This window comes from Alligator mississippiensis, chromosome 13 (assembly GCF_030867095.1).
Source record: "Alligator mississippiensis isolate rAllMis1 chromosome 13, rAllMis1, whole genome shotgun sequence".
Classification (NCBI taxonomy): domain Eukaryota; kingdom Metazoa; phylum Chordata; order Crocodylia; family Alligatoridae; genus Alligator; species Alligator mississippiensis.
This window is the reverse complement of record NC_081836.1, coordinates 29,544,239-29,572,117: the sequence shown is the minus strand read 5'-3', so window position 1 is coordinate 29,572,117 and position 27,879 is coordinate 29,544,239. Positions and strand designations below refer to the sequence as shown.

The following is a 27,879-nucleotide window of genomic DNA, read 5'->3' as shown; positions in this document are numbered from 1 at the left end:
AAGCATTCATAAGACATTTATTGAGCTGCAAGTCTTCATCCCGCACAAGAATCTGCAGCCACCCCACACAGGACTCACAGTATCCTGGTTGTACCACTAGCTCCTCCGCCGCAGCTGGGTCTCCACAGATGTAATAACTGGTCCATCTCCCACCTTCTGAGCCCCACTACGCACTCAGATCCAAAACAAGGTCTGGACTGGTGGACACCATGAAAAGATAAACTCGGCGTGATATGTCTGGGCCAATCCGCCGTTCTCTCCCACCATCCTCTGGCTTTACCTGGATGTCACTCAGGAGGTGAAGTCTGTCATTCTCTGTGCTGCACTCTTCATAGGCCTTATAGGAAACAGGAAGCCACATTGGTGTAAATACCAGCCCCCTAAAACTCAGTTATCATTGCGGCCAAATCCACCTGTGGTGAAAAGCAGCTGTGTCTTTGGCCATGCACACAGGATTCAGAGGATAATGTTAGAACTACAGTCATGTTCACACACAACCCCTGCTCCCACCCCCAACATAGGGAGATGCATGTCATCATCCTGTTCCCAAGGAAATGGATGCAAAGTCCATCTGTACTGAAAGGGTTAGTTGAGAGTTTAAAACTGCTATTTGCTGGCATAAAGGGACAAAGCCTGCATGACTAATACTGACCCGATGAAGAAAAAAGTGCTCATAAGTGTTGGTCTCCCACCAAAAATAACTAAGTAGACACTGAGAAGAAGCAGCCTGAAATTTCACACCAAGCATTATATAAGTGAAAAGCAATGGAGAATTTTCATTAGTCTGACTATTCTCTTCTTTGTGCCCCCTCTCAGAGGCAGCCCATCTTGATTCTTTTGACTATTTTAGAGCCAGCTGATTGCAAGGAGTCTGGTTTGGAAGTCAGCCATTTAAAAATTGCTGAACAGAGTCACTGGATGTGCTGTACAAGGTGAAATGCAGAGCTGGACATGCTGAAGTAGGGACTAGACAGACAAAAGGGAAAACTCTGCACTAGCCAGGCTACAGAGAGAACTAGATAAGCTATAAAAGATCTTTATAGAGCAACTACTGAAACAGCTGCCCACCCCATGCCTTTCTTGGATGCAGCTACCAACTTAAATGGGGAAATCTGTTTCATACAATAGCAGTTTGTCTGTCGGACAGAACTCTCCCACTGGTGGGAGAGTACACTATGTCCTGTTCTCAGAAAGGTCTCCCTTCCCTGTTCTGTCTTCATTATCCCTGCAACAGCATTTCAATCAGTGTCCTAGTGGTTTGAGAGCTGACCTGAAGCAGCAGGCTTGGGGAGGGATATGCTTCTGCTATGGCTGCTGCCGCAGCAGGGCTGACTCTGTTAAACTGCTGGATTTGTCTCTTCCATGCCTGTCGGAGTCCTGTCCCATCCTTCTCCACTCGCACACCACTGGACCACTTCCCATCAGTGCAGAAGGAGAATAATTCAGTATCCCGTTGTTTCCTGCAGAAAGCCAGACCCCTCAGAGCAAGGCCTAGGTGTGGCGCATGCAATGACCAATGCTGCATAGTCAGATCATGCCCTGTCCCCAGATTCAGTGAGGGAAGGAAGGGAGCCTTTTGTTTCATCTCTCACTGCTCCAGCAGGACCAGGATTGTTCTTTGCACCACTGGCCTTCTCTTCTGATAACCTGAAAATTATTTTAATAACCTGAGTCCAGGATGCAAGACCTTCCCTCAGCAAACATTTTCCAACAGAATCCATCATAGTAGCTGTGCCAACCATGCTCCCAGAGTCGAGTCACAAACCAAACAAAGGAGTGTCACAGGATCATTAGAACGGGGCACTGGAAAGGACTGCAAGAGTTCATCTCTTGGACTGAGGCAGGGTCACATATACCTAGACCAGGGGCAGCAAACTCACCTTCTGTCCCAGGCCAGATCTGGACTGTGGGGCTTCTTTATACCCCAAGATCTCATCCACATCCAGCCCAGGGTACAGGGAGGCTCCTATGGCAGCTGCAGCTCTGGCTCCTGCTCAGGTCATGCAGCAGTAGTAGCAGCAATAGGGGAGCCAGCAGCCAAGGAGCTGGGGCCATGTGAAGGGTGAGAGGTGAGGAAGTCATAGGTTGACTGGAGCTGTATCAGCCCTTGCTCACCCTCCTGCCAGTGGCTGCCATGTCCAATGGGCCTGACAGCCGCAGATTCTACAGCAGGCTACTTCCCCAAAACTACAACCCCAACTTCTGGTGGTCCACCAGTAGCCCAGCAGGCTGGAGACAGTGGCTCTGCAGACCAGATCCACCCCACTGGCTGTGTTTGACACTCCTGGTCTAGACCATTCCTAGAAAACATTTGTCTAATGCCTTTTTAAAATCCTCCCATAAGATTTTATGATATTCTGTATTTGGGATCCAGCAGGGACAGTTTTCAGAGCAAGAGGTTTGGCGATACAAGCTCACTTGTATGGGCGTTTTGCTATTGCTTTAGTCAGTGCGGAGACATGCTGACTGAATTCCTGCCACGTGTCCAGGAACGATACCATAGTGTTAGCCCACAGCTGCAGCACCACCAGCACCTGCAGGAGGAGAACTACAATGACTGAAACATGCAAGACACAAAGCAAATTAGTCCCCTCCTGATTACAAGCCTGACTAGGTCAGTCACAGGACAATTTGCAGCCCACACCCTATCTCCAAAGGTACCCAGCCTGCACAGACTTCCAGACAGCTGTGCTCATGTCAGTCGCACAGAACTTCAGAGGCTCTTTGCTGGCAGAGCAGAACATGGAAAGGTATCATCTATTTAGGCACAAGCTCCTCTCCAGAGATGGTACTGGCTTTTTCCTATACAGAGGAGAGGATGGGCTAACTGCAGTAACTCATGTATATGGAATACAGCAGAAAAGCTCACTCATGCCTTCTTAGCTCCCAGTAAGCCAGCCAGTCATTCCCTTTTGGGGAATTCTCAGGAAAGACTGGAATTCAGTTAGAGACAGATGAGTGGTTTAGACTCCAAATATGACCTATTTTCAGACTGCTGATGTAGTAAGGATCTCAGTTAAGAATGTATTTGGTCACCAAGACACTTTAAAAATACTTCAGTGGCCATTTCTTTAGAGCACACCAACAAAGTGGGTGTCAGGGTTACCTTCTGGTTGCGCAGTGGGGGGAGGGGGGCACACATTCACAAGTGGTGACCACAATAAGGGTGCCTAGATTTTGTTGTGGACCACTAGGCAATAGTGCAAGCCCCATTCACGTTTCTACCTGGTTCTTCCATTAGTTCCTCTCAATTATGTTTTCTGTGTCAGTTCCCTCAATAAAAGGACACAAGCACAGGCCACTAAAGCAGGAGCCATCAAAAAGTCAACATCTCCCAACAGCTACCACAAACATCTCTGAAAATGTAGGTGAAAAACTTTGGTTGTATGATATACATGAACAATCACTGTTGATGATAATTTTTCATGGCAACCACCATAAGCAAGAGACCAGTGCTGACCTCCATCAGTTTGGAATATATCCAGGGAATGATGTCAATGTAAAGTATATCAAAAGAACAAAAGGAAGAAGCAAAGAAATTATACTTGTCAGCTTTCAGAAGCGCACACACGTGCATGCATGTGTGTGCATGCACACATGCATACAAGTGCACACAGTAAAAGGCTAAGGCAGGATGCCACAGGGTGCCACATAATATTGCCACCACTAGGTGTGCAAACTCCTTCATATGATTCACAAGATAAACCCAGATATTTCAAATAGGAATTCAGTTTCAAATCTATTCTGCCCTGCTATGAACTTGCCAAGTTCTTTGCAATAGAAAATGGTTCTATTATTTTTCTGTAGTTCAAAAGTGAGTGAAAGTTCAAAGCTGGCATTTTGCACAGGGTGGGTAGAAGAGGGGCCTTGAGTCTAAAAATTTTGAGAACGGTTGACTTAGGGAATAACATGACAGCATCCTTAATACATTTTGGGTGGTTCAGAGCTGCTGACATACATCAGCATGATACCCCTGTTGAGGAAAGGCCCCAATGTAGAGGTGAGAGCAGAGTGGTTTTCTTGCAGGCTACACCAAAGTGCCTCAGAGATGCATCCCAGGAGGTGAGCAGAAAATGGAGCTTTCAGAACTTGGACTTATGATCCTGCTAGTACCAAACGACCCTGAGATGATGGCCTTGAGAAAACCTGTCTATTTTGGTACCAAGCTGAGACTGACAATGACTTCAAACAGGCTATTGGGGGTCAGGGGTATCCAGGCCACTTTCAGTTTGGGAAAGATTCTACCAACCTTGGCTACATCTGAACCAGCATATCATCACACAACTCCAAACTCCCTCTGCCTGGCACCAAGTGTCACCATCCCCCGCTTCCCTTTTTCCCAGGGCAGCGAAATAGGCAGACATTCTGTACTACACAGGATGATACCATGTGAGTCAGGTCAGCATATAACATTCCCAAGGGGTCACCAACAGGAACTTTCTCTTCCCACAGCTAGAACATCTATGACCATAAGCAACATTAGTGTTTGAAGCCTGTTAATTTCACCTCCTCTATCTCCTGCTGTGTCATTGACAGCTCTGGGCCAGGCTGGAATCTGGGATCCTCCTGCTGATCCTGTTCTCCAGAGCACAGTGCCTGCTGCCTGTCCCAACCCCGATTGTACCTAGGGAGAAATGACACATGGTTCATATTCCCCAGCAAATCTTCCCTTAAGAACAGTCAGTACAGCCACAGACTACTGGCAGGACAGGCTATATCCTTCCATATTTGCCAGCTCCCTCCCCTACTAGAGGCTGGAGATGGAGGTGGCTACTAAGTTTGATCCATGCCACCTGCTCACCTGCTGCAAGTAGGCAAAATCTCCAGACAACTTTGTACATCTGACACTGCCAGTATAACACTACGCTTCCATTGCTAGCCCCCTGGACCTTGCACAGAGCTGGGCTGAAGAACCACAATTTGGGAAAAAAGCCCCAGCTCCTGTTGCTGCTTCTGCAAAGGATGACAGCCACAAAAATTCAATGTGCTTTTATTACAGACAAGGCTGCAGCTGGCTAAAAATGACCACCACTTGGGTTGTGTGTGGCTATATGAACAGGACATTATTTATGCTCCCTCCAGATCAGCAGTAACATGGGAGTAAGAGAAGAGCTTGACCCACTGAGTCAGAGGGGACAGCAACAAGGGTGATATTGTCGTGAGGGTCTGCTATAGACCACCAGACCAAGAGGATGTGGTGGACGAGGTTTTCTTCAAACAGCTAGCAGAAGTTTCCCGATAACAACTCCTAGTTCTCATGGGGGACTTCAATCACCCTGACATCTCCTGGGAGAGTAATACAACAGTGCACAGGCAATCTAAGAACTTTTTTGGAGAGTGCTGAGGACAACTTCTGGTGCAAGGGCTGGAGAGGCCAACAAGAAGCCATGCTCTTCTTCACCTGCTGCTCACAACTAGGGAAGAATTGGTGGGGAATGTAGTAGTGGATAGCAACTTGGGCAGCAGTGACCATGAGATGATTGAGTTCAGGATCCTGAGGAAAGGAAGGAAGGAGAGCAGCAGAGTAAAGACCTTGGATTTCAGAAAAGCAGACTATGACTCACTTCGGAAACTGATGGGCAGGATTCCCTGGGAGATGCATCTGAGGGGGAAAGGAGTCCAGGAGAGTTGGTTGTATCTTAAAGAAACCTTACTGATGGTGCAAGAAGGAACCAACCTGATGCACAGGAAGACTAGCAAGTATGGCAGAAGACCAGCTTGACTTAGCAGGGAACCAGTCAACTAAAATGCAAAAAGTAAGCTTACAAGGAGTGGAAACTTGGACAAACAACTAGGGAGGAGTCTAAGAGTATTGGTTCAGGCATGCAGGGATGAAATCAGGAAGGCCAAAGCCCAACTGGAGTTGCAGCTGGCAAGGGACATGGAGGGTAACAAGAAGGGTTTCTACAAGTATGTCAGCAACAAGAAGAGGATCAGCAACAAGAAGCTGCTCCTGTGGCTGCTCCTGCCGGGGTGAGGTTGGCAGTGCTGGGGCTGTGCCGGGCCGCTGTGGGAGAAGCCACGGCTTGTTCTGCTGCTCCCACTGAGGCAAGGTGAGGCAGGCAGTGCTGGGGCTGTACCCGGCAGCCATGGGAGAAACCGCGGCTCGTCTGGCTGTTCCCACCAGGATGAGGCAGGCAGTGCCAGGGCTGTGCCAGGCACCCACAGGAGAAGCTATGGCTCATCCAGCTGCTCCTGCTGGGGCGAGGCAGACAATGCCGGGACTTAGCCAGGCAGGTACAGGAGAAGCCATGGCTCGTCTGGCTGCTCCCCCAGCTGCTCCTGTGGGGGCAAGGCAGGCAGTGCTGGGGCTGCCCTGGGTGGCTGTGGGAAAAACCATGGCTCCTGCCGCTCGTCCGGGAGGGCATGGGAAGGGGCTGTCCATGCACCATTCTGTTTCCAAACTTTATCCAAACTGCTCATAATCAATAAAACTGGTGGAAGTGATATTTCTTCTTTTAAGAAACATAGAACAATTACTATGGAAACAAAAATGGAAATAATTAAGATGCCCGGAAAAGGTGAGACCCCCCCCACTGAAAGGCAAGGCAAGAATTCAGGAACATGTTAAGGGCTTGGCTCCTATGCACTCAACTGTGATAACTAAGCAGCACGTTGGACTTACTGCTCAGGTTGAGAAACTGTTAATCATTTGGCTGGAGGATCAAAATAAATGCCAGGATCCTGTGAGTTTAGGCATCATTCAGGAAAAGGCTGGGATTCTTTATGATGATCTAAAGCAACAACAGGGGAAGAGTTCTAATGCTGAGCCTTTTACAGCAAATGGTGGTTTATGTGTTTTCAAGCCAGGGCCAATCTGCAAAACATCAAGGTTTCCGGTGAAGCTGCCAGTGCTGATGAAGAGGCAGCTCGTGCTTTTCCTGAGACATTGGCTGAAATATTGTGCTCAGCAAGTTTTTAATGTTTATGAAACTAGTCTATTTTGGAAAAAAATGCTGTTGAGAACCTACATTGCCAAAGAGGAGAAATCCATGCCAGGGTACAAAGCTGCTAAAGATAGGCTCACTCTTCTGCTTGGTGCCAATGCTGCAGGTGACTTTAAAATTAAGCCTTTACTTGTGTACCATTTGGAAAACCCCAGAGCTTTCAAGGGACATTCCAAGGTATTTCTCCCAGTGATATGGAAATCCAATCCTAAGGCATGGGTAAATAACAACATTTTTGAGGATTGGTTTAATCATCATTTTGTGCCAAGTGTCAGGGATTACTGCAGCAAAAACAATCTTGCATTTAAAGCACTGTTAATCCTTGACAATGCTCCTGGTCATCCAACCATCCTTGCTGACATGCATTCTGACATCAAAGTCATGTCTCTGCCCTCAATACCACCTCATTGTTGCAACCCATGGACCAGGGGGTAATTGCATCCTTCAAGGCCTACTACTGGCGCACATTTGCCCAGGCCATCAGCACAATTGAGAAGGAAGGTGGACCAACTCTGAAGGAATTCTGGAAGGGCTTCAACATTTACCATGCAGTTAAGAACATTGTTGAGGCATGGAATGAAGTCAAACAATCAAATTTGAATGGTGTTTGGAGAAAATTGTGTCCTAAGTTTGTGTCCGACTTCCAAGGCTTTACAGACACTTTTGAAGAGATGACCAAAAATGTTGTTGAAATGGGCAAAAAACTCAACTTAGATGTTGTACCAGAAGATGCTGATGAGTTGCTGGCATCACATTCTGAAGAATTAACTAATGAGGACCTCATTGAATTGGAATAGCAAAAAGTGGCAGAGGAAGAAGATACAGCCACTGTTGAAGAGACTCCTCCTTGTAAAGTCTTGACAACGAAAAGTGTTGGCTGCTGTGTCCCTGTTTGAGGAACATGATCCCAATATTGAACACAGTGCATCAGTGAATAGGGGCACATCCAACATGTACAGCTGCTACAGAGAAATTTGCAAGCAAAAGAAGAGAACATCTGTCCAAACTTCCTTGGACACTTTCTTTAAGAAAGCAGCCAAGACTCCAGAAAAATCTGTAGCCAAGACTCCTGAGAAGACTCCAGCCAAGAACGCTTCAAAAAGTCCAACCAAGAGCCCTTCAAAAAGTCCAGTAAAGTCACCTCAAAGAAGTCCTTCCAAATCAGTGTGATTGCTATTTACAATATAAATACATAAATAAATACATATATACAATAAATAAACGTAACTATATTATTTGTCTATAATTGAGTACTGTACTGTACAAAATTCTGGGTTATTTTTTGTGAAAGTAGGGTATCTGGCCTTGGTTCAGGAACCAATTCCCCATTTATAACACTGTTTCCTATGGGAAAATCAGTTCCGAGCTACAATGTTTTGACTTAAGACACGGTTTTCAGGAACCAAATTTGTTGCAAGTTCAAGGACTACCTGTAATCAGTGTCTTTTTCACCTGTCTTCACAGGCAAGGCCAGCTCTCAGACTACTGCACCTATCACCTGGGGAGAAGGTGAGCAGCCAACAGTGGCAAAAGAACAGGTTAGGGACTATTTAGAAAAGCTGGGTGTGTACAAGTCCATGGGGCAGGACGTGATGCACATGAGGGTGCCAAGGGAGTTGGCTGATGTGACTGCCAAGCCACTGGCCATCATCTTTGAAAACACATGGTGATTGGGAGAGGTCCTAGATGATTGAAAAAAGGCAAATATATAGTGCCCATCTTTAAGAAAGGGAAGAAGGAGGAACCAGGGAACTACAGACCAGTTAGCCTCACCTGAGACCCTGGAAAAATCATGAAGCAGGTCCTCAAGGAATCCATTTCTAAGCACTGGAGAAGCTGATTAGAAATAGTCAGCATGAATTCACCAAGGGCAACTCAAGCCTGGCCAACCTGATTGCCTTCCATGATGAGAAGACTGGCTCTGCGGATGCGGGGAGGGCAACAAAAATGGTGAGGGGGCTAGGGAACATGACTTATGAAAGGCTGAGGGAACTGGGCTTATTTAGTCTGAAGAAGAAAAGACCGAGGGGGGATTTAATAGCAGCCTTTAACTCTATCTGAAGCGTGATTCCAAAGAGGATGGAGCTAGACTGTTTTCAGCGGTGGCAGATGACAGAACAAAGAGCAATGGTGTCAAGTTGCAGCAAGGGAAGTTTAGGTTAAATATTAGGAATTTTTTTTCACAAGTAGGGTAGTAAAATACTGGAACAGGTTACCCAGAGATGTTGTGGATTCTCCATACTTGGAAGTTTTTAAGACCCGGCTAGACAAAGCTTTGGCTGGAATAATCTGGTTGGGGATGGTCCTGCTTTGAGCAGGGGATTGGACTAGATGATCTCCTGGAGGTCCCTTCCAACCCTATGATTCACTGGAGATCCATCCCCAGGTTAGCAAGCTGCTCTGAGCTCCTCCTTATACAGCAGTAAATAGGAAAGAGAGCCAACCTGCAGCATTAAGTACAGCTCCACTGCCTGTGTCCTCCAGCTCTGGCATTCCAGTGTGACCATCCTCTTTGGGTTGTGCATTGTTCATAAGGGTAAGAACACCCTATTTTACCTCAATATTTTCAAATTGTGTTTTGTGAGTTGCAGCTGGAAAATACTGTCCTGCCTGCAACCCATTACACCACTCCCCATCCATGAGTTCATCTGGAAACATGCTCTTGCTCACACAACCACCCTTCTTGCACACAGAGCTGCCTGGGGTGCTGCACAGTAGGTTGACATGGAATGCATTACAGCCACAACCTACACACCAAGCCTTGGAAGTTCAGCCCTCAATGTCCCCTTTCTCTGCACTCGCTACTCTAACTTCCCAGTGTGCTCCCAACACATGCACTTAGAACGTACCATCTGTAGGCATCCAGTCCAATGACAACCAGGCTGCAATTTTTTGTGGGGGGGTCCTCCGGACCATCCAAAGGCAACACCTGGCTGAGATCAGGCCTGCTGTCTGATGGAGCACTGCTTAGACTCTGAAACAAAACAATCCAAATGAGCTGTAGACCTGTCAGATCAGTTTTTCATCTTCTGTGAGAGATCTGCCAGGTAAGTCTAGTCAGTGGAAGAAGGTTGGAACTGTGGCACATTGTCCTTCATTTCTCAGCTATGATCTCTTTTTGGCTGCAGGACTGCAAGGCTCTTGTGTCCTTTTTGCTTGCCACATGCTATACCCAGCCTAATTCCAGCTACTCCTCCTGGCTCACCTTTTCACTTACTGATCCATCAGCGATCTCTCTTTGGATGCTGACTGCTCCAGTCTAGCCTTTCATTTTCTACTGCATCTGTCTGAATGGAACTGTCACCTCCTCAGGGCAGGAGATTTGTCTTCCTAGGTATATATAAATAAAATGCCACGTGGGTCTACATCAATAGTTCTAATTAACTGTAAATATGTTAATTTCAAAACTGTGTTTCTCCCAAGCTGTATGTGCTTTGAACATTTCCTTAATTAAAATATTAAAGGCATTCTCCATGTGTAAACATAAAGCACAGAAGGAGACAGACCTGGACTGTCTTATGACCTCTTAGATAATGTTCTGTCCCAAATTTAAGTCATGAGGCAGGACTTCTGCCCCTGGCCAGGGAGCATGCTAAACTCACTCAGACCTGACAGGCCTCCTCTTTTTTGTGTGCATTCTGAAATACTCATCTACCTGAAACCTCAATAATTTACTAGCAGGTTTGGCTAGTCCCCCCTGTTCAAAAGGAACTGTGTGGACCCTGCTTAACAGCTTATACTACCTGAAGTACAGAAAAGAGACGCTTGAGAAAGTCCCTCGGATCTACCAGCACCAGCACCTCTTTTTCCTCTTCAGACTTCATCGTGGGACCATCCTAGGGGAATAAAAACAACTTCTAGTGGGATATAGGCAATGATCTACCGCCTCTTCAGCCCTGAAATGTGCTCCAAATGAAATGAGGCTAGTGGTCTCAGCCTTGAAAGACCATCTACAATAGACAGGATTAATTTTTGCAGTGCAGTAGAGCTTCAAAATCCAGGTTGAATGCTTATCTTGCTGGGATCCTTTGACCCTAGTTGACTTCCTGGCCCTTGGGCAGGGGGCTGGACCAAATAATCTTATGAGATCCCTTCCAGCTCTAATGTCATTCCCTGAGTGAACAGCAGTTGCACATAACCTGTACTTCTGAGGTCACTCCATGGTCCAGTTGAGAATGACCACCAGAAATGTCAGGTCTAATAATTAAAGCAATTCATAACTCTTCCCCCCACCCTAGCTGTTGTCAATTTACAAGACAGGTGAGGAAGCCCTCAGAGAAGTGAGGACAGAGTGGATTTTGATGCTTACTGTACTGGATAAACTGTGAGGAATATTTCTCCTCCAGGTTATACTGTAGGGCACTGCCTGAGGCTCAATGTAGTAGCTACACTCCAAGGAACTCAAAGCTTCAATCAAGGCATCTGATCCAGGATCTTCCAGAAGACCTAAGGGAAGGGAGAGAACCAGTGAGGCATGGTGAGAGGAAGGAGGAAAGTATCAATACAAAACAACTTCATCAGTATTTATTTAAAGAGCAGCTAAAACCCACGCAAAAAAGGGTCTGGGCCACAACTATTATTTCAAGCCTAAACACTGAATATTAAGCTCTGGTTGACATATAGCCTGCTATGTCCAGACTAGGGCACAGGAAAATTTACAATGCACTATTAATTACCAGAAGCCCAGCTAGGAACACTTAATGTTGGCTGACACATTACATTACAAAGCCTGTGTTACAGTTGTCTCTAATTTTGCCAAATTTAAACTGCCTGGGCTAAAATGTTTCAAGCCAGGTGTTTGCCTTAGGCTGTATACATCTAGGGAATTCAGCAAAATTATTTAACTTCTTCCAAGACTAAGCTCAGGGAAAAACACAGTTTGCCTACAAATCTTTACCATTGTGGAGCAATAATGCCCGTGTGCTTTGTCACAAGGACTTGAGATTTGGATATATGGACATGCAGGTATCATGGAGTCACCTTTTGTTGCCCCTGTGAATATTCACCCAAATGTGGCTAAGTTGTAGCCCTCTGAAAGGGAAAAAAACCCCAGTTTACACATGCTCAGGAGAGATGCGTTTACATTTGACAGGGAGAGATAAGGGCTTGGGGCCATGAACAAGAAATGGGCTGAGGCTGCAGAGTTGAAGGAATATGGTCAGCAGCTGCGAAACAGCATCAGGGACAGAGGTTACTAGATGGGGAACAGAGAAAAGCTGGAGGGGACATGGACAACAGAACGTCCATTAAAGCACATTCACCTACAGAACCTGGCACTGGACCATTCTCCCTGAATCTCAGCATTCTCGGGGTGGCAAATCGGCCAATTGACTGCATATTTTTTGACTGGTCAAAGCTCAGTCAAATATTATAAGGCTTTCTGTGACTATAGCAACAAGAGATTCAAGTATTGTTTACAAAATTATCTGTTGAAACTGTTTCAATTATATGGGTCAACTGTTTGATAACATATACCTACTATAGAGGACTGGGGGGGGGACACGGGCTGTGTGTAGGGGGTGCACTGCAGACTTGGGGCCCTTAATTGAACTGACCTTCAGTACATGTTTTTAATTTTATGGGCAGTGGATTTTTTTTGTAGTTTTCTTGATAGAAATATTATTTTTTAATGTTCAAGGGAAAATTTGTGCTTTTTCTGTGTTTATTTTTCTGCAAAAGATTTAATTCTGAAATAAATGTATTCCAACATTATGTAAGAAATTACTGCTTTTTAAAGTAAGTAAACAAAATATTATTTGACAATTTTTGACCAATATTTGACTGGTCAATTGACCAAATTTATTTGACTAGTCAGATACCCAACCCTACAGCATTCTTTTGCTGCCTTCAAAACAGTAGCTGTTAAACTGACAAAATGTGTCTAATTCTACCTTTAGGGACTGATCCACATAGGGGATAGCCTTCTATAGCTATCACTTACTGCATAAGGCCAAGCAGCAGAAGACTGTGCTGTGAATCTAAAGGTTGCAACACTTTGTGTTTTTTAAATACTTTAAACACAATATTTATTTAAAACCTACAGTAAAAAGTAGGTTAAGTTGTTAATTAAATGCTTAAAAAGTGGGAAATTCCAAGATTAAGCATGCAACCTTATTTAATTTCCCCTGTGCGTATATGTATTTTGATAGTTAGACAATCACACACTTTGTTTTCCCACTCCATTATGTTACAGCATGCAAAGCCTTAGTCACAAGTCATCCTACTCTTCTGAGCAGAATTATTCCCTCAATTAAGAGTTGCAGGATCAAGCTCATACAACATATAGCACCAAAGAAATACAACCCATTCTGAGGAAGAGGACAATCAGCTAAACCACATTATGTTGCAGAAGAGTGGGAGCAGAGAGCAATCTGTAAAGCTGAGGTGAGTGAAAACCCTTAATTACACCAAGATAAACTTGGAAACTGGAATGGACAAAGCTCTGGCAAGCAAAGCAAAGAACAATTCTTCATGGATGTTAAGGTGGGCAACCTGCAGCTCATTCCTACATCTATTTCTGTGAGGATAATGACTACACATTTTAAGTTAGCTGCGCTGCTAAAGAGATTATTGAACTCTTTAGATGCTAGTACAAACAGACAGCACAGTTAGAAACATTTCAGAATAACTCAGTGTTACGTCCAAGCCACGGTACAGCTCTTTAAGTGCACTGAACAGAGCTTGATCTAAGACAACATTGTGGGAAATTAGCTGAGATTATCTGAAGAACTCCATCCTGTCAGAGAAAGAGAATAGGATTGAACAGAAAATGTGCAGCCCCAGATAACTAGCCAGGCATAATATTTCAGGAGTTAACATTTCTGGACACAGCTTACCTGTCCTCAGAAATGGACCTGCATGACAGGCAATCAGCTCTGAGCCTGTTTTCTGCCCCAGCTTTTTGATAGTTCGTGCCTTATGATGCTGAATTTACCAAATAGCATGGAGTGTCCATGCCTCATGGCCTGAGACTAAATATAGTTACCGTAATCTGAGTTCACATCCCTCTTTGCTAACCAAAGCACCACGGAAGCAAAGTGTGCTGTCAATTTTGATACGTGAATTTTAAGAAGAAATGTAATCCTTGCACATTTGTCATCACTAACACACCTAAGAAAGCTACTTCCAGCAAAGCTGACATTCATGAAGAGCTGATGATTATTACTATAATCAACCAATTTACACTTTTATAACGGAGCATGGTCCCCTTCCTTGGTGCTCTCTCTCACGTATTTTAATAAATGACTCCCTGTCCTCGCAGTGGCAGGACACTGACAGTGCTCTTGTCCCACATTTTCCTGGGGCCAGTTAGAGTGACCTTCATGTTTTTTGGCATTGTCCCCGACAGCCGGCAAGTGGATGGCTTATGCAGTTTTGTTTGGAATAGGACACATGCATAGGATGGTTTATGTAAGGATAACCTGGTCTTGAGCAGGACTAGGTGACCTCTGGAGGTCCCTTCCAACCATTTTCTAGGATTCTATAACATCTGCCAACTGATCACTTCCAAGTGCTTTCTACACGTTAATTAACCCCTTCCAGGCACATGCATGATGAAAAAAGTCCGACTTTTCCCCACTGACGCAGGGAGAGGCTCGAGCTCAGAGGAGCCCAAGTCCTTAGCGTCTGTGGCTGATCGGATTTGCCAACCGTAAAGGAATTTGGGACCGTCACCAGGGCAAGCACCTGCTCTTCAGCCCGAGCCCACGGCAGCCAGGAGCGCGCCTCGCCAAGGGGCGGCCACGAGGCCAGACGCCAGGACACGGAGCCGGGAGCGGGGCCCGGGGAAGGGCCCAGGGCCGCTGGCAGGTGGTCGAGGTGCCGAGGCGCTGCTCCCCGGGGCCCACCTGGGTGCACGCACACGGCCACGTACTTCAGACACTGCTCGGGCCGCAGGGCCTGGGCCGCCTCCCGGCGCTGCCGCTTCTCCAGCGCGTCCTGCGCCTTCTTCCGCGCCCTGTCCGCCCTCTGCTGCTCCCTGCCGAGCCCCGCTGCCCCAACCCCGACCCCAAGGCTCCTCGTCCTCCGCTGCCTGCTACGGCTCGGGCAGGGCGCGGGGTCCCGCGGGGGCGTCGGCACACGGAGGGACCCGCCCCCGCCCGGCGGCTCCTCGCTGTCCGAGTCCGAGATCTCCCAGGCGGCGGCAGCTCGTCTGGCTGCCCCGGCCGACCCGTGCCCCGCCATGGCCTCCCACGGCCGCCGGGACCCGAGCGCGGATCCCCCACTTCCACCCGGCGCAGCTGCTCATCCGCCCCGCGTGCACGTCCCGCCCCCACTTCCGCCCGGCGAGGCTGCCGCGCAGCCCCGCCCCGCCCCGCCCCGCGCCGAGCATGCGCCGCGAGCTGTCCGCGAAGCACTAGTTTCCTGTGACCTCCGGTAGTGGTGCTGCCGCCGCCAGAGCTGCTCCGCGCGTGGCCGGGCCGCCGCCGCTGCCATGGGCCGCAGGAAGCTGCACCGGCCGATCGCGGCCATGGCCAAGAAGATCCGCGAATACCGGGCGCTGAAGAACCGGCCGCACGACTCGCAGCGCTTCTCCCTGGACTATGAGACCATGACGCGGCCGTTCACCGGGAAGCGCCTGCCCGTGCTGGCCTGGGAGGACGTGCGCAACGAGACCCGCCTCTTCGCGCTGCTCGCCCGCCTGCCCTTCTTCGGCATCGGCCGCGTGGTCACGCGCAAGTCCTGGCTGTGGCAGTACGAAGAGCCCTGCTACTGGCTCATCACCAAGACCCAAGTGGATTACACGGCCGAGGTGAGTCCTCTCCCGGGCCACTCGTCGGTCCCGTGGGATCGCCTCGGCCGCTGCAGGATCTGGCTCCCAAATCCCCGCGGCACTAAGTCGGGGCCTTTCGGGTTTGGCTGCGCGTCATGTTGTCTCCCAGGGAGTCCTGCGCGCTGGAGAAGGCACCGCGGGGACCCTTGCCCTGGGAGCAGTGCCTGGCTGCAGCAGCGGGGCCCACCGGGTGCCGCCTGCCCTGCTCTTCAGAGCAGTGATTGTGGCACCTGGAACATGGATTGTAAAACAGATCCTGCAAACGCTGCTGCACTGTCTAGACCACTGTAAAATGAGCCTCTAAATGAGAGGCACAGAGCGATTTGGTCCCGGTGTGAGAATAGCACCTTAACAGGTGCTCAGGTTGCAGGCCTCGCCTCTCCCAAAGCAGGCTGCGCTCCTGCATTAGATGATGAAGCTGTTTAGAGAACTTGTCCTCTTTGTGAGTGGGAAGGCTTCTTTACCTAATCGCAGTGAATTCTCATGTGTTTTCTTTGCAGAATTTGGATCACGGAAAAGCCTGGGGATACCTGACATTCAGAGGTAATGAAGAACTTGCCCTATGTCTCTCAAGCAAGATTAGAGAGCATATTTCTGCCCCAAACCAGGGAATAAACCAGAAAGGAGAAAAGACAGTTGTGCTCTTACAACTCCTCACTCTCTCCTTCTCAGCCCACTAATTGGACAAAGGAAGAAAATCCCTCTGGCATGATTTTACAAGGAAGTGCAATAATTTATGTAATTTCAAGATAGTCTGGAAAAAGCCACAGAGATTGTACCATAGTGAACAATGTCCTGCTGGCAGGGAAATGGATGACTTCACAATTGGTTCTTTTCCGTCTTTGAATTTTATCATAGCTAATTTCAGTAGATAAACACATTTGATGTTTCTGCTCAGATGGATAGCAGTGTTATTTGCAGTATCATCACTGGGGTACCGAAGTAATATTTCATTGTGATCAATGGGGAAATTCTCTTCTCTCCATGCTCTTTTAAATCATGTATGGAGTGCATCTTTTATCAGTTAAGCTTGTGCTTCAATACTGTCGCATTGTTCATTTGAGGGTCTCACAATGTTTCTCTTAAACATTATTAAACTCCCCAACATTTCTGCAGAGTGGAGAAGTTGAGGAGCTAGATGTCCGAGGAAGTCACCTGCAAAGTCAGGACTGCAACATGGTTGCCCTGTCAGTTAGTTCCCCTTGCTTCTTGTTTATACCACCCGGAATGAGAGGAGAGTATGCTAGTGGTAGATATAGTGTAAGTGGCAAAATACCCAATGCCATTCCCAGCTGGAGACTCCTCTACATGCTTATATAGTTTGACGGTGTTAATTACTAATTCATTATTATCTTCCCTCAGGCAAGACAGAAAATGAAGTAAAAGAGATTGATAAGGTCATGTACCATGACTGGCGTTTGGTGCCCAAACATGAGGAAGAGGACTTCAAGAAATTTACCCCGGTGCCAGAGGAAACCATCCGGTATGTGCCGTATCCACCTCTGCTCCGAGCCATGATCTTTGCTCAGAGGCAGAAGGAAGGAAAACCGAACACGGAGGAGCCGATGCTTGATCTGGAAAGAGGGATCTCCAGAACAGACTCCATTGAAAATGTCAAGAGAACTGAAGGGACACCAGTGTGAAGGTAGTGTTGAGTATGGTGCCCCCTAGGTCTCTTAATCGCCAACTGATCTCCTTAATGAAGAAAATGATTCCATAAGCCACAGGCATGTTTCAGGTTTATCCAGTGTTATCACCTCAGTTTCTCTTCCTATTCCTGGCACATGCCAGTGTACACATTTCTTACATGTATTTGGAAAGATGCAGACATGCTTAGGATTCTTGGTAATCTCTGTAGAGCATCTTCTCTGTTTTTCTCTGCATTTGTTTTACAGCTCCTATCCTCTGGGCCCTATGACTGGGCAAAATTCCCTTTAGAGCCCACTTCTGAGAATTAAAAAAGGACACTGTCAAGTTGATTAGATCCCCAAACCAATGTAAAAGCACAGACAAGGGCCTATAAGAAGTCACCATCTTGCTCCACAGAGTGTGCTCCTGCATGTATGAGTCTTCCCATCTGATTTTTCCTGCAGCACAGACATGATGTTGGCTACAAATGTTCAACTCAGGATCCTTAAAATTCTGGTTCATTAGGCAGATTGAAACACTGTAATGAAGTCAAATCATAACCTTGGGGCTGGTCTCCTCTCACACACACACACTAGTGCGCTACAAATGTTTGTTGTGGGGGGCACCAGAGTTGGGTATACCTATCCTACAAAGCGCTGGAGTCTGCTATCGATGGCCAGTCAAGGCTTCTTGCAGCGTGGTGTTATCCTCCAGAAGGGGGTCGCCAGCTGGTCCTTCTGCCTGGACAGGTTGGGTGCTGGACGAGTTGGAGATCAAGAGGGTGCCCCTGAGGGTCACTTTTCACTGCTTTTTATCTGTCCTTGGCAGACTTTGGTGACTCCCCAGTTTTCAGGTTTGCCCAATTCAGGGGTTGTTGACCCTCGTGGGACTTCCCCTCCCCAGTGACTACTGGATGGCACCTGTCAGCCCCAGGGGTCTTCCGCATGTACGTGCAGGTTTGGGAGTCCGTTGATGAATTTTGATTAATTTACCGCTGTCATAAATAGGGCTCTGGGAGCAGTCGATCTGGAGATATTCAGCCCCAAAAGTTGGTCCCCGGTGTCGATTAACTCAGACGGGGCTTCTAGCCCTTGAACAGTGAAGTTTAGATAATTCCTGTTTGCTACACTGTCTCCTATTGATTTCTTCTGTTGCTTGATCTGGGGTGTAGGTATTAATTACCACTTGTTACTGAAGCCTGCTACAGAGTTACGCATTCAATCACTGATTCACTTGTTCTTTCAGGGGCCCTGCCTGATACAGGGAAGCCCAGGTTTGATTCCTGCCCTTGTTAACATTGTTACAGTGTATAACTTACTTCTAAAAACTAAAACACATTTAATTAAAAGGTGAAGAGTATAAAATATAAGCTATGAGAGTAATGCCATGGCAAACAAATAGATAAAAATACCAAAATACAAGGGGAGATATAAAATGCACACATACAAACTTTAAAACACAATTCTTTATCTTATAGTGAAAGAAAGAGGAAGGAAAAAGAGGTAGAAGAGGAGAAACATATCCAAAGAGGGGAAAGCAAATGCAGGCAAGAGGAAAAGGGGGCTTTCTGCTACAATGAGAAAACAAGTTTGGTTCTCTTTTGGCTTGTTAGTCAGACCATCAAAACGGTTAAACTAAGTGCGAGCTGCAAAAGGTAGTCTCACCAGCTGAGGGCACTGCTTCAGTTGCATCTCTGTCAAACCCACTGGGTCACCCTATGATGGGGATGGGCAAGAAGGAAGGATCCCACTTGGTCTTTCAGATCCCAGGCTGTGTTGGTATTTGGCGGGGGAGGAGGGGAGACCTCTTTGTGTTAACAGAATATAAGTGTATTTGCTCTTATTCCTGCGGAAGTCATTGCCAAAGAGTCATGAGAGGACTTTTGTCACGTGGGCCTGTGAAAAGCAAAAGTGTGTCAGTGAGTCCTCACCCCTTGGGCTGTGCCACTGTCCCCTCCCTGGCACCTCAGCCACAATCATGGTGCTCAGCATGGACGAGGGAGGGTGAGGGGTAGGTTCAAGTGAGCTGAGATGTGCAGGGCCCTGGTCACTCCCCACAATAACTAAGGTGACCCAAAGAACAGCAGTCCCAGGCCATGACTCGGTTTCCCTGCTGAGCTGGCCAGGAGCTGCTTACCTCGGAGGTGGCGGCAGCACACAGACATCTGGACCTGGATGGACGGTATAAAAAGCCTCCAGGGAGGGTCCGGGCCCTGGCGGGGGAGCTGTGCGCAGCTCGGGCCCACGTCTCTGCCTCACCCTGGCGGGAGCCGGGAACTTACCTCGAGCCATGAGGGAGCTGGCTTGTGAGGGCGGGGCCCGAGGCCCCCCTGCCCGCCCCTGCTGGGTGCCGCGCCCCGCCGCTGCAGCTTGCCTTGATCCCGCGGGGCGTCCCTGGCAGCGGAGCCCGGGGCGGGGCGGGGCGGGACCGCCATAATGCGGCGGCTGCTCTGTTACGAGGGAGACGTTTGCGCGCGCTCCGCTGCCTGCGCCCCGGCCGCCTCCCGCCATGATCTGCCTCGTGCTGGCGCTGTTCGCCCACGTCTTCCAGCCCGGTGAGTGCGGCGCGGCGCGGCCCGGCTGCGGGAGCGCGGGGCGAGGCGGCCCCGGCCAAGCCGCAGCGCGATCGCGGTCCCGGTCCCGGTCCCGGTCCGGTCGGTCTCCGCCTCCCCCCGCGCCGGTCCCAGTGCCCGGCGGCTCCGCGCCTAACGCGCGCTCCCCGCTCCCCGCAGGCCGCGGCGCCGAGCGCACGTTCGTGGCCGTGAAGCCGGACGCGCTACAGCGGCGCCTGCTCGGGGACATCGTGCGGCGCTTCGAGAGGAAGGGCTTCCGCCTCGTGGCCATGAAGCTGGTGCAGGTGAGACCCTTCCGGGGCGGGGCGGGGCGGCAGCCCGGCCCCAAGGGGCGCGCGCTGTGGCGGCGGTGGCTGCGGGAACCGGGGCCAGGGGCGGTTTGAAGGGAGCTGAGGCAAAGGCCAGGGGCAGCCCCGGGCAATGACTCCCCCTGCGCTGGCTGGGAGGCAGTGGGTGCAGAAAGGTGAACCTGGCCTGTGCCAAGGGTCTGGGCGCCAGGCTCTGCGGGGGCACCGAGGAGCGGCGCCCAGGGCAGGTTCAAGCTTCTGTATCGGACCCTAGCGGGAGTCTGGACCGTGCCCCAAACCACGCAGGGGTCTGAGGGACCTGGCAGGGAGCAAGTCTGCCTTCCCTGCTGGATGTAGTTGCTCCTGGTCAATAACGTCCCAACACAGTGGTGTCTAGTTCAGAGGAACTTGCTTTGGCTTCTCGTGCTTCCCCAGAGACATCCTGGCTGTAACGCATCTAGTGATCAGAGTAGCATAGGCAAGGCTCCTGCCCATCAAGGAGGGCTTGTGCTGACTGAGCCTCTCGTGCCACCTGCTGCAGCCAGCCCAGCGGAGGGGTTTTATTTGCATTGCTTTCCTGGCCAGGGCAAACATCTGACGTGATTGGAAGCGTAGTTCTCAGTAGGACCGAAATGCTGTTTTCAAACAGAACTTGGGTACCTAAGTCTCGGTGAAAGTCAGCGGGACGTAGGCAGGGAAATGTTTAAGTTGCTTTTAAGAATTGTGACTTAGCAACTGAAAATTTCAAAAGCACCTGTGTTTTTCCTTGGATCACTCCACCCTCTGGGCCTTTGCTCCAGGCTTTCTGTGCTGGAGGGTATTGGAGAAAGGCAACCTGTTGTGGGCAGACATGCACTAGTGAGGGTCTCATATAAAGGCCTGTCTACTCAAAGAATTAAGCTACAGCAAACTGAGTCCCCTTCCTCTTGAATGGCAGCACCTGCATGGGAGTTCAACATGCACCCACTGACTTGACACCTTTACCTGATTATTATTTTCCCCTGAGCATCCCTGTATAGACATGGCCTAAATCATGGGGAGTAACTGCAGTGCACTGAGTAGGGTAATAATGAGGGTTGGCTCATTTATTAGTGCTGCTTTCTTTTTGCCCCCAAATCATCAGGAATCTGTTGATCCTGTTCCTTAGTAGATACCCCACGTGCTGTGGATATGCTGCTGATGTACAAGATGACCCATAAGGCAAAAGTCAACACCTTTGGAAAAGTGTCTTGAAGGACAAAGGATAGCTAGAGGATGAAGACTGCTTCAGAGCCGCAAGGGGGCAGGTAGCTTGGCTGGACAGTCTGATGCCTCTCAGGAGAGGAGCAGTTTTATGCAATGGAGCAAACATTACATAGAGGCAGTTCTGCTAGTTCTGTGTCTTCCAGCATTTCTGATGAGCATGAGCCAATAATGGAAACTGGTTTGTGATAGTTGGTGAAGGACACCTGCTCGCTAAAGAGCTTGCTCTGACTCCAGAGTACGGCCTTACAGAACCTTTCCAGCAGGCAGAACTTGAACTGGGGGAGCATAAAGTGATTCCTCAAAAGGAGATATGTGCCAGATACCTGTGTTCCTTCCAGAGGCTGCTCATTTCCCCCTTGCAGTTGTGGTAGGGAGTCACTCAGCCAGGCAACAGCACAGAAGAGAGAGCCTAAGCAGACCTTTCTGGCTCTCCAGGCAGTCATCCCAGTCCATTTTGGAACCATCCTGTCCTGCCAGAGTATACTAGATCATGTGCTGTGTTTGTGCCCAGGCCTCAGAGGACCTACTGAGTGAACATTACTTTGCCCTTCGAGACCGCCCCTTCTACAATCATCTGGTGAAGTACATGAGCTCGGGTCCTGTGGTCGCCATGGTGAGTGCCAGCCAGAAACCTTTTTGACTGCTGAGATAAGCTTTGACTTGAAAATACATTAGCTTTCCTACATCTTTCTTAGAGCTTTCTTCGGGGCAGATTCTGCTTTGACTTGCCCTTTGTGTGACCTCAGGGGTAACAGCGGGTTGGAGAGAGTAGAAGGCCTGATCTGGCCCTTGGTGTGTGGCAGGCTGGGGAAGCTGAACTTGCTTTGCTGTCTGGTAGGTTTGGCAGGGATTGGACGTGGTGAAAACTGCTCGTGCAATGATTGGAGAAACTAATCCAGCTGATTCCAGACCTGGCACCATCCGTGGGGATTTCTGCATTGAAGTTGGCAAGTAGGAGCATTGATTTTGTTTGTTTTTGGTTCTGGGGTTTTTTTTGTTCTGGCATTTGGTCAAGAGAGGCACTTTCTCAGTTTACTCCAAGCACCATATCCTAGTACTTCCCTTTCATTGGGGGGCAGGGAATGTAACACATCTAGTGTAACCTTACTCCCTCTACCTGAGAAGGCAGGAAAATGAAACACTAGTGGCCACTAGAGCAAAGAAAGGTTTTCTTGATTAGGTAACATAACCTCACGTGTGTTCCAGTTCCGGGATTTGTATCCTGAAAGTGTGGTCTGTTTGGAGTTAAATCCGAGGCCCCTTGCCTAAGCGTGAAAGGGACTATAACATTGATTCAGTTAATGTAAAGCTAGCCATTGGCACAGCAGCATTCCTCTTCAGAGTGCAGCTCAGACATTAAACTTATTTTTGCAATGCTGCTCTGAGGGAGGTGAGGAACTTCAAGCAGGAAGAATTCATATGACTTGTCTGTGGCCAGAGAGAGCCTGCCAGAGCTACCTTAGGATCTGGCTCCATGTCTAGCTCCCAGTCTTATGTTCAGACCACACATCTCCTCTAGCAGAGCCATTTTGCATAGCAAATAAAGCCATGAAGGCTACTTGTGCTAGGCTGTCGCTTTGGCCTTAGTAGTTGGCTTTATAAGATGAGGAGGAGGGGGCTTGATGCCTTTTTTTATTGCTAAATTTGGGGGGTAGGAGGAAGAAATGAGGGTTGTTCTTTGATTTTCTTGATATCCCTATAATAAAAGCACACCTGGCCTATGGAAGGGCTCCTTGGAGTACATTAGGGAGCTCTCCCAGGCACTGAGATGATGGGAACACTGTCTTTAGCAGATCTTCCATGTTTCTGGGGTATTGGTTGTAGCTATGTTGGTCTAAGGGCATAGGCAGACAAGGTTCTTTGGGTAAATATGATATCTCTTATTAGATTTCTGCATGCCATCTGATAATCCCAGGTAACCTCTCTACATTTTACCAACTGCAGTCTATCACCAGGTCAGCATTCCCCTTCTTCCCCGTCCTCCCCCCACTCCCCTTGTCTCCCATGGTTTCTGATCCTCACTGCCACACATCTGCATTTTCATAGACCTACATTTTGCATATTGGCTCCTATTCCATCCAGAACAGAAAACAACAGCAGACTCTCCCTCTGCCTGAAGAAGGGTGCTTGTGCCCAAAAGCCTGCAAAAAAAACATTTTTTCCAGTTATTTAGTTGGTCTAATAAAAGACATCACACTTGCCCAAAGAACCTTGTTCTACCTATGTCTTTAGCTGAAGCATTTTCCTCCTCATTCTTTATAGGGCATTTCAATTAAATAAGTGTTAACTACATGATGCACAGGGTCCTCAGAACCTTCAAGTCTCTGTTGGTGCGTTGCACCAGTGAATCTACAACAATTGTTGCCCTGGTGCCAGAGCCTTGGACTAGCTCCAGGGAAATTATTTTGTTTTACACTCACTAAGTTTCAGTTTCCTGGCATTTGGTGTCAAACCAGCTTGTTCTGCATAAAGACACCTTGGAAGGAAGGCAGCAGGGAATGGGAGATGAGGCTTAAACTTCTGGTATAAAAACAAATAGAACTAAAAGTAACCAGCACCTTTTAGCTCTGTGTGGGCAGCCAGAGAAGCAGGAATCAATGCAGCAGACAGAAGATACCATTCAGTCCAAGCAAATAATGCTACCTCCTAAAAGGAAGTGGGAGCTACAGAATACAATGACCTTCAGTGTAGCCATGTCCAGCAGTAGGGGGGGGGGTGCGGAGGGGAATGTTTGACAATGGCACTTGTCCAGCAGGTTATATCACTGGCCAGAGTGAAACTGTTCCCCCTTCTGGATCCAGCACGAAAAATACTTGGTGCGTGTTCAGTGCTCTTATTCATTTACACAGTACAGTTTCACTGTGTCACTGGGACATGTAAGGCTGCGCCTTATGTGTCCCATAGCTACTTCCTATAACTTCCTTTGGCTTCACAAGTTTACTGCCCACTTCTCACTCTTAAGTGATCACTTTCATTAAAATGTTTAAATGGAAATGACTGTTCTAATAGGTATATTCTGCAGGCTCTGTCTGTTCCTTTCCCATATTTGAGAGAGGGCATTTTGGGTGCAAAAGCCTGTCCCACATGCTTCCCAACTAAACAGTTTGCCTTGAAAGAATATTACCTTACCTCACTAATCTTGCTTCTCACGTATTCCCTGGACCATCATGGACAGAACACCACTGCTCGGAGAGTACAGTCTGATCCTTTTCACTGTCTCTACAGGAACGTGATTCATGGCAGTGACTCTATCGAGAGTGCACGAAGGGAGATTTCACTCTGGTTCCGTGAAGATGAGCTGATCTGCTGGGAGGACCATGCTGAGCACTGGATCCATGAGTAACAAGAATGGCTCTGAAGAAGCCCTTCTTGCTGTCCTTCAGGCTTGGTGCATACCCGTCCATTTCCATTTCAGCCTCTCTGGGATTACTGTGGGCTATTGTATTATCTCTTTTCAGTGGAGTTTTCTTTCCAGGATGTGTGGGGTGGGAAAGCAGGGAGTCTGTTCTCCATTTGTAACACTTAAGTTTCAGCTCCATGCAGTAACAGTGGTCTCATCCCGTAGTTGGTACTGCCTGTTTTGTTTACTCACACCTCTGTGATATCCTAAAAATCACAAGGTTACGTTTAAGGGACCTAAGAAAAGGAAAGGCAATTTGAGTTTTGTGCCCTTCTTTGCAAATTAAAAGGTTATAAAGGCAGACCAGAAAGCTGCATTAAAACTTTATGTCCTATCTGCTGTGAAAGATTGTCTGGAAAATAGGGGATTGTGGAAGTGATGGTATCATAAGAACCAAGAGTAAAAAGGGAGCATCTGAGAGGGGAAGATTTGTGGATCTCAAGATCAGAAGGGACCATTAAGATGATCTAGTCTGATATCCTGTGTAAGAGGCCAGAGATTTTCACCTAGGAATTCTTGCATCAAATATGGGTGTTCTGCTGAACCATAGAGCGTGCAAGCTTGATTTCAAGACTGTTGGCTCTACTGATGAGTTATTCCTACTGCGGGGGAAAAAAAAAATCAAATTCCAGTTTGAATTTTTCTGGTTTCATTTTCCAGCCTCCAGGTCTTGTTCTGAGTGCTCTGCTCTCAGAAATCTTTTCTGTGGCCATCAGTTTGCAGGTGGTGACTGGCACTTCAACTTTTCTTTGATAGCTTGGATCCTTTCAGTCTCTCACTGCAAGGCAGGCTTTCTGGATATCACATGATCTTATAGGTGTTCTCTGAACCCTTTCCAGTTTTTCAACATCTCCTCTTCTAGGAGTGTGGACACTAGAACTGGACCCAGTATTCCAGTGTTGGTTTTGCTGATGCTGTATGCAGATATTGTATTATCTTTCTACATCCAAGGATCACTATTAACTTGTATACATTGCCTATTGGATCAGAACTGGATCCAGCTAGTCTTGTATTCTGTCTCCAGTGATTCCCAAAACTTGATGGTGCAGAGAAACTTGCAGTGTGAACAATACTTTCATATAGCAGTTTTAAGATTCCCACCTTTCATGTCCAATAACTCCTTCTGAGAGAGAGAGAGTAGAGACTCTTGATCTACCTGCTCCAGATGCTGATTATTTTATGTACATTTCTCATGTCCTCCCTTACTTGCCTCTCTTCAGTTTTTCTTATGAAGGAATGCTCTGCTCATCCTATTGTGCTTCTCTGAACCTTCATCAGTTTTGCAGTATATTTTCTAAGGTAGGATGACCACTATTCCACACATCCAGCAGAGGCCCTATTATGGACTTGCACAAAGGACTTTTCACGTTTCCTGTCTTATTTCAATTTAATTCTTTATGCATCCTCATATCTGATTTTCTTTTTGAACTACAGCTGCACTTAAGCTAGAGGTTTTTATGGAGCTGTCTATACCAGTAGCTTTCAACCTGTGGTCCATGGACCCCTGGGGGCCTTCAGACTATGTCTAAGGAGTCCACAAAAGATGATTATAATAAATCGAGGGGTATGTGAATACTCACACATACAATTCAAAGGGGTCCACACCTCTGTTCAAAACTTTTTAGGTGCCTGCAAATGAAAAAAGATTGAAAACCATTGGTCTACACAAACACCCTAGATAAAGGGATGCTTAATTTTTTTCCTCTATGCCAAAGATACGCCTGGAAAAATGCATTCATCACTGTAGCACAACTAGTCAAAGCAATAACCTGCTTAGCTTTACTGGGGTGCTTAAACCATATAGCACATGAGTTGTACTGGCAGGAGCTTACCTTGCATTAGGCTAGGGTGCAGCTGATGGCAGTTGCTTTTCATATGTAATTCTGAAGATCTATCTGAGGAGAGAGTGGCATTGCCTAAACCTGGAACTGTGCAGACTGAAAGAGGTCAATTTCCTGCTGCTGTTAGAGTCAGGGCAGTTACTGGTCACGTTGTAAAGTCTTGAGGGCTGTGCTATGCCTAGTGTTGGTTTGAACATGTGTCAGTGCAAAGGGTGGCCTCAGGTGAAGATGGGAAATCTATTCCCACATGACTGGCAATGCTGCCTCAGCTTCCAGAATTTACTTAAAACATGACCTAATAAGCTGATGCCCCATGTACTTCTGCTTAATATGGAGCAGGTGTTGTAAAGGGGTGCAACTTCCTTTTTTATTAAAGCCCATCTTTCAGATGCTAACTCTGTTCTGGCTATCATCCCTTTATTTCCTCATGCTGTTGTGGGCTGTGTTTGTGGGTGAGGCAAGTGAAGCACGTATGATCTATAGGAGTATGTGACTCTGTCTTACCAGCCCTCAAGTGCTCCAAATGTTGCAGTGTTAGTTGTTGATATAGACTCCTGTTGTCCCCATAGAATAAGATAATATTCTAAAACAAGGCAGTAGAAGACTCTCAAAGCTGTTGTATGGTTAAGTCTGCATGTTGGGAGAGAATAAACTCCTCCAGGATTTCTGGCTGGTTAAAAATGTTCCCTACCCTCTCTAGCTTTTGAGGTTGAGCAAAGACCGAGAATCAGTGACCTTTAAAGAAAAGCAAAAACTGCTGAGAAACATTTATGGGTGGACAGAGGTTCTTTGCCTGCACATTCACAGCTGATTGGTTAAAACATATGGGTTCTCCATAGCCCCTCTGGCTGCAGCTCATTCTACCTCCATGCAGCTTGTAGAGAGGACTGTTTACATCCATAAAATAATTGACTCAGTTTGGTTTTATAATGGTTAACTTTTTTTAATATATAATAAACTTTGGACAGTCATGCACCTCATGGTTTGCTTCTTCACTATGACTGTGGCTGTTTCAGGAGTTTACTGGTGTAATGTTGGTAAACCCAAGAGCCTGATGTGTTACAGGGAAAGAGCCTTGACCTCTGGGCTTGAGCTCCCAGAACTCAAACTGCTAAGTGTCTTGCATTTCCCTGAACTGTGCTGCCATTGCACTTCAGAGCTTGAGAAATTGTATGGTGCTAAGTG

General features: G+C 47.6%; 3 protein-coding genes across 6 annotated transcripts; 2 read left to right on the top strand and 1 right to left on the bottom strand.

The window, feature by feature from the left end:
• Nucleotides 1-19,859, bottom strand: EME2 (essential meiotic structure-specific endonuclease subunit 2). Of its 4 annotated transcripts, none has more exons than XM_019493035.2 (8): nt 19,631-19,859; nt 11,257-11,393; nt 10,691-10,783; nt 9,797-9,921; nt 4,507-4,624; nt 2,419-2,534; nt 1,271-1,460; nt 1-337 (listed from the first exon to the last, which is right to left on the bottom strand). In XM_019493035.2, the coding sequence occupies exons 1-8, from the start codon at nt 19,857-19,859 to the stop codon at nt 167-169; spliced, it is 1,179 nt and encodes a 392-aa protein (XP_019348580.2). In that variant the 3' UTR covers nt 1-166. The 4 variants fall into 4 exon arrangements, with proteins under 4 accessions (XP_019348580.2, XP_006263266.2, XP_059572359.1 ...); XM_006263204.3 differs by lacking the exon at nt 19,631-19,859 and adding an exon at nt 14,795-15,209; XM_059716376.1 differs by lacking the exons at nt 1,271-1,460; nt 19,631-19,859 and adding an exon at nt 14,795-15,209 and having other exon boundaries at nt 196-337.
• On the top strand, nt 15,300-18,718 carry MRPS34 (mitochondrial ribosomal protein S34). Its single transcript, XM_006263205.4, has 3 exons — nt 15,300-15,699; nt 16,221-16,263; nt 17,083-18,718. Exons 1-3 carry the CDS (start codon nt 15,382-15,384, stop codon nt 17,361-17,363), a joined length of 642 nt encoding a protein of 213 aa, XP_006263267.1. The 5' UTR covers nt 15,300-15,381; the 3' UTR covers nt 17,364-18,718.
• NME3 (NME/NM23 nucleoside diphosphate kinase 3) lies at nt 19,820-27,669 on the top strand. The gene is made up of 5 exons (XM_006263206.4): nt 19,820-19,903; nt 20,081-20,205; nt 21,965-22,066; nt 22,292-22,404; nt 24,679-27,669. The coding sequence occupies exons 1-5, from the start codon at nt 19,858-19,860 to the stop codon at nt 24,794-24,796; spliced, it is 504 nt and encodes a 167-aa protein (XP_006263268.1). The 5' UTR covers nt 19,820-19,857; the 3' UTR covers nt 24,797-27,669.
• Nucleotides 27,670-27,879: the final 210 nt, after the last annotated feature.

What these genes read in the sequence shown, in the direction of transcription:
- MRPS34 (XM_006263205.4), top strand. Translation starts at nt 15,382, where the DNA reads ATGGGCCGCAGGAAGCTGCACCGGCCGATCGCGGCCATGGCCAAGAAG. An exon ending in AAGTGGATTACACGGCCGAG is followed by an intron (nt 15,700 to 16,220) that starts GTGAGTCCTCTC and finishes TTTTCTTTGCAG; the next exon opens with AATTTGGATCACGGAAAAGC. An exon ending in GGGATACCTGACATTCAGAG is followed by an intron (nt 16,264 to 17,082) that starts GTAATGAAGAAC and finishes ATCTTCCCTCAG; the next exon opens with GCAAGACAGAAAATGAAGTA.
- EME2 (XM_006263204.3), bottom strand. Translation starts at nt 15,131, where the DNA reads ATGGCGGGGCACGGGTCGGCCGGGGCAGCCAGACGAGCTGCCGCCGCC. An exon ending in GTCTCTTTTCTGTACTTCAG is followed by an intron (nt 9,922 to 10,690) that starts GTAGTATAAGCT and finishes GTTTTGTTTCAG; the next exon opens with AGTCTAAGCAGTGCTCCATC. An exon ending in GGACTGGATGCCTACAGATG is followed by an intron (nt 4,625 to 9,796) that starts GTACGTTCTAAG and finishes ATTTCTCCCTAG; the next exon opens with GTACAATCGGGGTTGGGACA.
- NME3 (XM_006263206.4), top strand. Translation starts at nt 19,858, where the DNA reads ATGATCTGCCTCGTGCTGGCGCTGTTCGCCCACGTCTTCCAGCCCG. An exon ending in CGCCCACGTCTTCCAGCCCG is followed by an intron (nt 19,904 to 20,080) that starts GTGAGTGCGGCG and finishes CGCTCCCCGCAG; the next exon opens with GCCGCGGCGCCGAGCGCACG. An exon ending in TGGCCATGAAGCTGGTGCAG is followed by an intron (nt 20,206 to 21,964) that starts GTGAGACCCTTC and finishes GTTTGTGCCCAG; the next exon opens with GCCTCAGAGGACCTACTGAG.